The sequence below is a fragment of the Leucoraja erinacea genome, chromosome 23 (assembly GCF_028641065.1).
Source record: "Leucoraja erinacea ecotype New England chromosome 23, Leri_hhj_1, whole genome shotgun sequence".
In the NCBI taxonomy this organism is placed as follows: Eukaryota; Metazoa; Chordata; class Chondrichthyes; order Rajiformes; family Rajidae; genus Leucoraja; species Leucoraja erinaceus.
In genome coordinates this window covers 19,824,032-19,836,052 of record NC_073399.1, presented here as the reverse complement: position 1 = coordinate 19,836,052, position 12,021 = coordinate 19,824,032, and the positions used below count along the sequence as shown (strand labels likewise).

The 12,021-nt window shown below is 41.2% G+C and overlaps 1 protein-coding gene across 1 annotated transcript in view; it reads left to right on the top strand.

Annotated features, from left to right (window-relative positions):
* The window catches only part of mycbpap (mycbp associated protein), a 72,983-nt gene extending 62,961 nt beyond the window's left edge, over positions 1 to 10,022 (top strand). The window contains 3 exon segments of the mRNA XM_055653896.1: positions 3,630 to 3,736; positions 4,427 to 4,597; positions 9,832 to 10,022. Of these exon segments, the coding sequence (XP_055509871.1) occupies positions 3,630 to 3,736; positions 4,427 to 4,597; positions 9,832 to 9,927 (374 nt within the window). The 3' untranslated portion in view covers positions 9,928 to 10,022.
* Positions 10,023 to 12,021: the final 1,999 nt, after the last annotated feature.

Below are 12,021 nucleotides of genomic sequence, written 5' to 3'. Positions count from 1 at the left end.
CTACAGCAGGATGGTCGGGGGAAAGACCGTTCAGAAATTTTATAATAAGCCGTTGGCAAAACCTGTTTTATTTGCAGAAAAGATTTTACAGACTGCAAATATTTAATTTAAACCCAGGGGAGCAATTTAATTTCTTTGTTGTTATTGTCAAAAAATACCATTGTGTTTTTCTACAAACAGATTCATTGTTTGATTACGATAACACACTTCCTCCCTCAAGGACTTCGGCAGTGCGTGAAATAATACCTGTTACACGGTTTGAAATCACAGAGCTTTGAAGTCTTCACGTAGTCACTCAGGTGACTCCGAAGTAAAATAGTAAGATTAAACGAGAACTTACCAGTTTGAAGTTTGATCTGTATTTTATGAGGAGTTACGATGAGGGATTACGTGCCATCCGCTCCCACCCTCAATAATGTGGGTCAAACTGATAAACTGATGTCTCCTTGTCTTTACTATGTTTACTTCAATAACTGCGTCCATCTGTGATTCCATACCGCTGCTTTGAAGTATGCCGCGCATGCGTGCTGAGCGGGCTCTTCACGTAATCCCTCATCGTAACTCCTCATAAAATACAGATCAAACTTCAAACTGGTAACTTCTCGTTTAATCTTACTATTATGGACCATGACAAGTGTGCCTTTAAGGGTATCGTGATTGTTACTGTAAAAGTCCATAGTATTTAGAGCATAGAAACAGACTGTTTGAACTGCTAGGAGCATCCTTGTATTTAAGAATGTCAGCATCCTGCTGCTCTTTATTTTATAATTTCATTCTCCATCATTTGCGATTCCAGCTCACCTATAAATATCACACTGCTTCAACCATTCTCTGATAGTGAGTTTCATATTCACTGGGAAGGGAAGTTTTCCCTGCATTGTTGGATTTATTAGTAATTATCGTGTGTTTCTGTCATTTGTGTCTTGATTACAAGCAGAAATACCTTCACTATTTCTACAATTCTGAATATCTATCAGGTCATCATTCCATGTTTTCTTAATAATTATACCCTTTTTGTTCTAGGATCAGTATTATCATTATCACCACCAAAGTTACCTGGTTTATTAATAAGGATATTATCAAGACATTAGTAATAGAGCACTTGGATATCCTGAAATACACTATTATATACATGCCTATAGTTCATTAGGTATGAACTTTGTAAACTCATTGAATATTGATAGATATCAAAAATTATAATTTTGTGAAGAATATTTATGAAAAATTGCATGAATTAACATCAAATCTGAAGAAATAATAATAGAAAAACAAAATTAGGTCTTACATAGGTCAAGTAGAACACAAGTGCAATGCATTTCCTATCTTATCCTGGAAACATATTTCATCCTTTTAATTCCTATCACTGAAGTTCTATAATTTTCTTACTTTGTGCTATTTAAATAAATATGTATTTAATATGGATCTCAAATGACAGGTAAGACAGGGGTTTACGTTAACCTCTCCCAACCTCATCTATTTCAGTCAGTGCTCTTGACGTGGCCTCCTCGGTAATACCAAGCATAAACTTGGCAACCGCTTTGCCAAACACTTGTGCTCCATCTACCAAGGTCAGCTGGACCTCCACTCATCACCCATCCCTCCCTACTCTTCGTTCTCCATGTTTCTTCCCCTCCCTCTCCTACTTCCCACTATCCCTCCCTCCGATTCTACATTTCACTCCACACTTTCTTATCTTATCAGATTCCACCATTTGCATCTTTTTCTCTTCTCCGTTTCCAACTTTGATTACTATCTCCACCCTCTTCCCCCACCTGACTCATTTGCCCCACCCCTTTCCCTCACATCATCCTACCAACTGTCTCCCATTCTAAAAAAGATTCCCGATCCCTTGTCTGTCCATTTCTCTCCATGAATGCTCTTAACCTACTGAGTTCCTCCAGCAGCTTGTTTTGTGTTCAAGGTTTCAGCATCTGCAGTGTCTTGTGTCACAAATGAAGTAAACTATGAACACACTCTCCTAAGCAGGTGTCATAGCCATCAGACAGCAGACTTTCAGGCTGTCAGTAAAGTTATATTCAGTCCCAGGGGTTGATATAACAGTCATAAAGCTTTTTTTATTTCCCCAATGACCCTTTTATTTGCAAGAAAACTGGCATGAGATTATCATCAGCACAACAGAATGAATCATTCCACCCAGCTAGATATTCACAATCTCTGTCTGACCCGCTGCCCACGCACAACAACCTCATGTGGACATGGAGAGCGGGGAAGTTGGCATTCCATAATTGGCAGTGTCATACATATGGAGCTGTCCCCTTACCTCAACCAGATAGGATGTATTCTCTTTGTCATAGAGCTTCTTAAAAGCCACTATCGTTTCTGCTTCCATCACCAACTCTTTGGCATGTCACGCATTCCAGGCACCCACCAAACAATGCAAAATGCTTGCCCCACACATCTCCGCTGAAAAATCCAAAGCATAAAGAATCATTGATGGTGAGAGGGAGGAATGAATAAAAAATAATTCATTTTACCCTTTGCTTCTTAGACTTGTAAGTTGTATGTAAAAAGGTGGTTTTGCCATCTCTAAATGGAATAATCATGGAATGAGTCTTATTGACTTGTCAACTCTGCACCAGCTCTCTGGAAGAACAATCCAGATAGTCCCTTCCCTTTCCCCATAGCTCTCCTCATGTTTCCCGTCACCTTCACACCATGCCCCTTGTTTCTTGCCCTCCATGCCTATTTCTCCCACTCTGCTCGAAAGCTTTTATGACCTCCTGTGTTCGATGGAATTCTCCGGTCTATCCATATAACTAAAGCTCTAATTCCTGAAATCACTTTAACAAATCTCTTTTTCATCCTTTACCCCTGCTTTCTTTCCTAAAATGCAACACAATTCTCCAGTTGTGATGAAACCAGTGTCATTAAATGTTCAACATGACTTTTTGACTCGTACCATAAGCATCCATTTATAAAGCCCAAGATCCCATTTACTTTTTAAACATTCCTTCAATAACCCTTGCCACTTTCAACAAACTATATACAGATATGCCCATTTTAAAATTATGCTCTCCAGTTTATATTGCATCTTTTCATTCTTCCTACACTACATTTCTCAACGTGAATTTTCATCTGCCATCAGCTATCTACATTTCCCTGAAGCCTCTCGCTATCCTCCGCTCAATTTATCACTCTTGCAATTTTGGAAGTTCCCAGGATCCCCAAGGATTTACATTTACATTAGTCTCCAGTATGTAAAATTATTTTTCTTAACCATCTGTTTCCTATACTCAGCCATTTTTCAATCAGAGAATTGTGGAGATTCTCAGCAGGTCGGAGAACATCTGTGGAGAGAGTCAATGTTTTAGTTGTCGACTTTGCAATAAATTTTATGTCTAACATCTAGAACATTTTGCTTTTTTTTCAGATTTCCAGCACGTATATTTTTTGCTTAGTGGTGAATTTCTAAATTAAGCCAAGCAATAAATCAGATAGTAAAAACATTCTCATCCTTTGGAATTATCAAGCTGGCATTGCTGGACCCTGGTTTGTGTGGCATAAAAATGTGAGCTTGCAAGATATTCAGTGCAACTCACTTGTTTTCTTGTTTCTTCCCTGTTCATTGAAACACCTTTCCATAAACAACTGACACGGTCCCTGACCAGTGGAGCAAGCAGATTTAAGGAAACAAACCAAAAAGGACGATAAGAAAGGAGCTGACAAAAAAGGGAAAAGAACAGCCAAATCTGCAGGGAAGGAGGATGAGAAGGAGGTATGATAATTGTTTATGATGTTACTCTTCCTTCTATATTAAACTCATAGTGTTGTATTTCTGCTTTGAAATTCTGTCTGGTTTGGATTGATTTCGGCCTAACAGATATGAAGGCAGCACTCCCCATAGCTTCTCCTTTATATGATCTATTTTGAAATTCACGAGACCTACCTGACACACTCATTCTTCTCAAAAATGTTCTTCCTTCTCTAAATGTTCTTTTGTAAGTTCGCTGGGAATCTTCAGTGTTCCTCTATATCTATGTTTTAATGATTCCTAAGCACTAAGCTCATTGTCACCTTGTCTCCAGTTCATTGTTTACTTTACTTTCTCAACGGGAAAAGCATACAGACCATGCTTGAACGTAGCCTATCTTTGACCATATTCAAGGATTATCTGTTTAGCAACAAGTAGCATTTATACCATACAAATGCCAAGCAACAACCAGCTCAGTGAAGAGATCCTTGCTTTATGCCCAACACAAATAATGTGGTGTCCTATTTGCCTGGACAGCCAACAATAATACAGTGATCATTCTGAATTGTCATAATTTGCGGCAAGCTATTTCACTATTGAATTTCAGAACCATTTGGGGAAAAAGGTTTGTGGGTTTCCAATAGATAGAGGAGAGCCCCAGTTTTCAGTACAGAAACTGTATGGCATTACTAACATATTCCATCATTTTTGCAGAAACGCCAGTCTGGCAAAAAAACTAAGACTAAAGATGACAAGAAATCTACTAGTCCCATATCATCCAGGAGCAGCAAGCATACAGTAGACTCCAAAGAAAATCTACTGCAAGACCCAACTCAAATGGATCCTGTCATAGTCAGAATATATAGAGAGAAACTGTACACAGAGGTAAGAATCTTCTGAGGTAAACTAAAATGCTGGATAAACTCAGCGGGTGAGGCAGCATCTAATGGAGCGAAGGAAATAGGCAACGTTTCGGGTTGAGACCCTGTTATCCAATGAAGAGAAGACAATGCATTTCACTAGAAATTAGATTTCACCTTTATTTGCTTTACGTTCCATTGGATTGTACACAAATGTTCATGAAATTGGACAAAAGGAACAATAAAAACTGTGCCATAACACTGTGCATCATGGGCTAAAATAGGACCATACACTTCCCTGAGTAAACTTCTTCTAGCTTAGGCAGAGTTCTTGTTGCAATTAGAGGCACTTCAGTTAACCTTGGCTCCCATGGTTGCCACAAGATGAAAAGTTAAATAATCACTGAGTTGTCTCACTCTCAGCAAATGTTCATTGATCTCTACTGGAAGGTTTGAGTTTGTGGATATTGGTAAGGATGGGTTCAAGTTGAGCTGTTTAAGCCGCAGCTTGATCACTTTAGTCTGCAGACAGGTTTCACACAGGTGCGGTGCAGGAGACCGAGAAGAAGGGCAGCACCTGCAGTCGGGGGGGGGAGATACGCACACCACACGTGCACACGCTCACACACACACGCACACACACACACAAGCACAGACACACACACACCCACAGACACAGATGTGCACAGAGACACAGACACGCGCAGACACACACACGGACACGCAGACACACACACACACACAAACACACACACACACACACACCTCTGAAAAAAAAACAGTTCATTCCTCCATCTCACCCGGACTATTTTAGGTGTGAATCCCAATCCATTATAATGTTGATGATGACCCTTAACTACCATCTGAAATGGCATAGCAAAGCACTTAACATAGGAGCAATTAGGGACAGGCAATCTTTACTAGCATGGACATCCAATTTTATGAAGAATTTCCTTTCCTTTCTTATTCAGTCTCCCCTATCTTACTCAGTACAGTAATGAACATAATGAGAATGTGCTTTAAGAACTGATATACGCTGACAGGTACAAAGAAAAATCTTGTTTGCCACAGCATTAACAGATACATAGACTCAAACAAATCAATTCATACATAAATTACACTTAGAATTTGTAAAAGAATGTAAAATATCAAGACATTACTGTCAAATACAACTAGAATAAAAAACAGCCCATGTAGTGCAAGAGGTGGACTACAGTGTTCCGTTTGTCGAGGAAGGATCTAAATTGTGCAGGATGGTTCAAGAACATTGCTAGTTATAGGAATGTAGCCGCTCCTGAACCTGGTGGTGTGGGACCTCCGGCTTTTGTACTTCCTGCCCGATGGTGGCAGTGAGAAGAGGCTGGGTCCAGATGGTGGGGATCTTGGCTGTCCACCACTCTCTGCAACCTCTTGTGTTCCTGTGCATTGGAAATGCTAGACCAAGTTTCTTCCTCGACCGCAGAACCATCCAATTTCCCTTTCCTAACACTACACTCCGCCTCACCCTCAACAACTTCCTCTTTGCCTCCTCCCACTTCCTCCAAGGCATAGCTATGGGCCCCAGCTATGCGTGCCTCTTTGTAGGGTACGTTGAACAATCGCTGTTCCAGGCATACACTGGCCCTTTCCCCGAACTCTATCTCTGATATATTGATGACTGCATTGGTGCTATCTCCTGCACCCATGTAGAACTCATGGACTTCAAGAACTTCACCACCAATTTTCATCCTGCACTCAAATTTACTTGGACCATGTTTGACACCTCCCCTTTTTCTTGATCTCACAGTCTCCGTCACAAGAAATAGACTATTGACTTAAGTCTATTGCAAACCTACTGACTCCCACAACTATCTCAACTACACTTCTTCCCACCCTGCTTCCTGCAAAAACACTATCCCCCTACTCCCAATTCCTCCGTCTACGGCGCATCTGCGCCCAAGATGAGGTGTTCCATACTAGAACATCCGAGATGTCCTCATTCTTTAGGGAATGGGGGTTCCCCTCTCCCTTCATAGATGAGGCCCTCACTCATGTCTCCTTGGTACCCCGCAGCTCTGCCCTTGCTCCCCCTCCCCTTAGTCGCAACAGAGACAGAGTCCCCCGAGTCCTTACCTTCCACCCCATCAGCCGTTGCACACAACACAATCCTCTGAAATTTCCGCCTCCTCCAACGGGATCCCACCACTAGTCACATTTTTTCATCTCCACCCCTTTCCGCCTTCCGCAGAGACCGTTCCCTCCGCAACTTCCTGGTTAACTCATCCCTTCCCACCCAAACCACCCCCTCCCCAGGTACCTTCCCCTGCAACTGCAGAAGATGCAACAACTGTCGCTATACCTCCTCCCTCGACCCTATCCAGGGACCCCGGCAGTCTTATCAGGTCAGTTAGAGGTTCACTTGCACCACCTCCAACCTCATGTACTGTATCCGTTGTTCAAGATGTGGACTCTTATACATCGGCGAGACCAAACGTAGACTAGGCGATCATTTCGCGGAACACCTTCACTCAGCCCACGTGAACCAACCTGATCTCCCGGTTTCTGGACACTTTAATTTTCCTTCCCATTCCTGCACAGACCTTTCTGTTCTTGGTCTCCTCCATTGTCAGAGTGAGGCTAAATGCAAATTGGAGGAACAGCATCTCATATTTTGCTTGGACAGCCTACAGCCCATTGGTATGAATATTGATTTCTCTCACTTCAGGTAGCCCCGGTATTCGCTCTCTCTCTATCCCTCCCCTACCCAAGTCGCACTAGCTTCTCATTTTCACCCAACAAACTGGCCTGTGTCCTTTATCATCGTAACCTTTTTCCATATCTTTCATTCATTGTTCTTTATCTCTCTACATCGCCGTCTATATCTCTCGTTTCCCTTATCCCCTTACCAGTCTGAAGAAGGGTCTCGACCCGAAACGTCACCCATTCATTCTCTCCAGAAATGCTGCCTGTCCCGCTGAGTTACTCCAGCTTTTTGTGTCTATCTTCGGTTTAAACCAGCATCTGTCGATCCTTCTTACACATATTCAGTATTAATAATGCTTCTGGAATTGATGGACCATATCTATATTGAATTTCTCCAATCAATAATTCAGCACGTTGTGTAGAACACTGTATTAATGAAAAATGAGATTGTCTAATGCATGAAAATTGAATTATTTATTCCTACTAGCAAAAGTGTGGGTTTTGCTTGTACTGAATTCACTACAGAGAGCATTTTTGATAACACAAAATGTTAATCCACCTAGCTTAAAAAAATATTGCCATCACCTTATTTAATCTGAAGGACTTTTTGTGATGTGGAAGATACAGAACCATCCCAAAAATGAGCTTGCAGTTCAGAACATGGGATTAATCCAAACATGTCCACATGTGTTACATCCTGTAAATTTGTACAATGAGCAGGCTTCAATATTTGATTTGTGCATCCAGCACTACTTATGCTGTTCATTGGTCACGCATGGTGCTAGATACTGTGAATATTTAAAATTTCTTAAAGGCAGTCTGTAGCAACTATAGTGGAGGATTGTGACTTTTTTTTTTAAATCATTAAAGTCTATGAAACTTTCATCAGAGGGAATGTTTTCCAAAAAAACGCACACTGGAGAATTATTGTAAGATGAAGAAAAACAGCGATATCCCACGTTCATAAGGTAGAAACAAGCCCCACACGTCTTGCTTAGAAAGAGTGGGTTAAAGTAAAAATGGTCAACCACATTGTAATTCATCTCAGTGTTGAAAATCTGAAACTGAAAATCCTCTTTCAATATTGAAAATCTGAAAATGCTTGAAACTCACTACAGATCAGGTAACAGTGTTGGAAGAGTTTGCACCACAAATCTGAAACTACTCATTCTGGAATTCATGCTTACAATCTGCATTGTGCCTCTGCAGATGTTGATTCATTGGCCTTGCTTGAACTGTAAGCTCTGAGCTGTAAGCTCAAATATAAATTATAAATATTTACAAACTTATAAATGCTGATATTAAAATATGACTGGGGCATAATTATCTGTGTAATTGAGGATTTTAATTATATTTTTGTGGAATTTTCAGCACATAAAGCAGACCATTGATCCCAAACAAAAGCAGAAATTGCAGAAAGCAGCCAGCAGATTAAGCATTCTATGTGGACATAGAATATATCATATGAGGCATTATTTTGCAATTTTACAAACATTGCTGCACCAGGAGTATTGTGCGCAATTCTAGTCTCTGCTCTAGAAGAAGGATGTGATGGTGTAGGAGCAAGTGCAGAGGAGATTTGTCAGGACGTCGCTTAGAATGGGGGACTTTAGGAAGAGTAATTTGGGTAAGCTAGGTTGATATCTAGAACTAGCTGCCAGAGCAGGTGATAGAATCAAAGACCATTACAGAGTCACTTGGACAGACAAGGCATAGAAGGACCTACTGTAATACGGGATTGATGGTGATGGGCAAAAAATGTGGCATGGGCATGGGGGGCTGAAGGGCCTGTTTATGTGCTGTTGACTTTGATTCTATAACAGAAAATAGAGTTAACATTTCAGGCCAATGACCTCTCACTTGAAAGTTAAGCCTATTTCTCTCTGTGTAGGTGCTACCCATCCTACTGGGTATTTCCAGCATGTTCTGATCCTCTTTCAGATTGTCAACTTCTGCAGTTTTTTGAATCTCAAACCCAATCAATTCATATATTAGTGTGGAGTTATTTTAGACTGAGTTGCAAATAGCTTACTGTAAAACATGCACTCTCTGTTGCATGACCCAAAGGCAATGACATGATGGATTGTTTCATGGAGTTGATCTTATTAAGTTAGTGCAAATGGTAAATGCAGGCAGTATAATAGAAATGTAATTTTAATTTTGGTTAGATAGCCTCTTTCTCTTTCCCGTCTCTGCCTCCCACTGTGTGCCTATCTCAGCACTTCTCACTCTCCCCTCGGCAATGGCAAGCACAGACATTAGAGAACTTTTTTAAGCATCTGCATGCACACATTTTGTCCTGGATAATGTGGAGGTGGCGCCCATACCCATACCGCCCTCCTCCCCATCTCTGTTTCTTGACTCCCTCTCTCCTGTTCCCTATCTTTTCTCCCTCTTCCTCATATCTATGACTTTGTTTCTTCCTCTCTTTCTATCTTCCTTGCTCCTTCCTAGTCTCTCCATCTCTACTTCCCTCCCCCCACCCACCCCCTTCTCTCCCCCTCACTTCCAATAATAGCCTCACTGAGAAGTGTACAGTTGAGTTTGCACAAAATCACAATGTTTCTCCTCCAACAGGTGTATGGAATGCTGTCGTCCATGATGACTGATGTTTCCTCTCTCCTTGAAGAGTTGATGTGGAAACACAGGGGGCCGCTAGATAAATGTATTTGATAATGTATGAACCTGTTACAACGATCATAGCGCTGACTTTGCTTATAAAAAATCTGTATAATTGTGAAAATTATATTAAAAAAATAACAAATTAAGCTTTTTGCATTCTTCGCAATTTTGTTACTGCTGCCCACTTGCTACAGCAGAGTCTGGAACTGAAGGAACTGTTGTCCCACACATGCAAATACCTCATTCAAGTTTTCACAATTCACTTAACATATTTGACATTGTGAATTAGATATTACTTTGGTTCTGTAGTCACTTACTCCTCATAAGTAAACTCCTATAACCTATGACCACGAATGCCCCCCTTAAATACCTTCCTTCTGATGAATATTAATAAATTCAATATTAAAGGGCCAGAGACAGTACAGAGAATCCTTCTGATCATTGACTTGAAACATTGATTCTATTTCTCTCTCCACAGATGCTGCTTGACCGACTGGGTTCTTCCAGCATTTCCTACTTTTGTTTTCAGATTTCCAACATCTGCGTTTTAACGCTCCAATAATCCATATCACGCTTTATTTCATTTTGTAGTAACAGATCAAAGGATTATTCAGACCTGGGAGTGTGAGAAGATTTTTCATATTTACCCAATGTCTATGTTGTTCTTTGTGATGACATTTTGCTCAAATCATGCACCTGTTTTAAAATACTGTGCATGTCAATCTCCAGTCCAGTGCTGTGAGAAAAATAGCACTGGGATATGCGGGTAAGTGTATATTTCAGTGGCTGATGAATCCAGATCCACCAAGATGCTGAGGTAATGATCCAATTCTGCCATTCAAGATCACGTACAGAGCAGCACCATGAGCCCTGGGTTTAAACTGGGTTAAATTACTGTTTCCCAGATGAGATGTTAACCTGCAGACTACGTGATCCCTCAGTACTATCTAAAAGAGCAGGGTGGGTCACCCTGACTATTATCCACTAACCTCCTCACCATGGGCTTTTCCATCATTGGGTTATTCTGGATGGTACACATAAGGGTTTGGATGTCTATATGCAGGTGATCTGGAGATGACTATTATGTCTGGACATTCACAGGTTGTCGTGGGGAGCTGGGAAAATACATCTCCACATCCTCACGAGAAACCTGCTGAAAGGCCACCCATCATGCTTAATATCCAACGAGGGTGGGCTTGAAGCATTAGTCAAGCCATGACAGGCTACAACCATGGAGGCAAGGAAAAAAATTCAGCCCAAGATATCAGCAGTTTATAACCAGAAAGGTAGGCTGTCCTTAGCTAATGTCCATTTATATTGGTCATTATATTGGTCATTGGTCATTTATATTATATTGTCCATTGGTTATAAAGACTGAATGAGCAGCCATCTGTGAGTAGCTGTGTTTAAGGTTGAAATGTTCTGTTTGAGGAATACATGCTGATGCCGCAGCTTGAGAGGTTTTGGCGAGGACTTCAGCTAGAGGTGAAGGTAAGAAAGATAAAGTCTCCCACCTTTCCTCTTTTACAGAATATGAAGGCAAGAGAGGTGAGATCTTTTTAACTCTCCTCGTTGGTCTTAGTGTAACTGTGAAGGCAGTTAGGGCAGTGGTGTGCTACTCCTGTAGGATTTAGGAGATCCAATGTCCCTGGTGATTACACCAGTGGGAGGTGTGCCCAGCTGCAGCTCCTGACTCAATACACGAAGGATCTGGTGCAGGAGGTGAACATCCTCAGGATTATGCTGAAAACAACAAAGGTAGGCATTTTAGTGAGGTAGTTACACCTAAGGTGCTGGCAATAGAAACTGGGTGACCACTAGAAAAGGTAGGCACAGAATGCAGGAATCCCTATGGCCATTCTCCTCAAAAACATGTATACCAGCGTGAATATGGTTGGAGGGGATCACTGTTCAGTCGATAGCAGATGCAGTTGCTTTCTGTGGCACCAAGACTGCCTTGAGGCACAGGGGGGAAGGCTTAAGTCAGATGGGGCTATAGTGATTTAAGCCTCATTAGGGGGGTGGTCGGGTGATTTTGTAACTGCAAACTGAATCCAAGATGGTGTGCACATTGACACAAATTACATGGGTAGGAAAAGGGCTGCGGTACTACATAGTGAATATAGAGAGTTAGGAAAAATAATT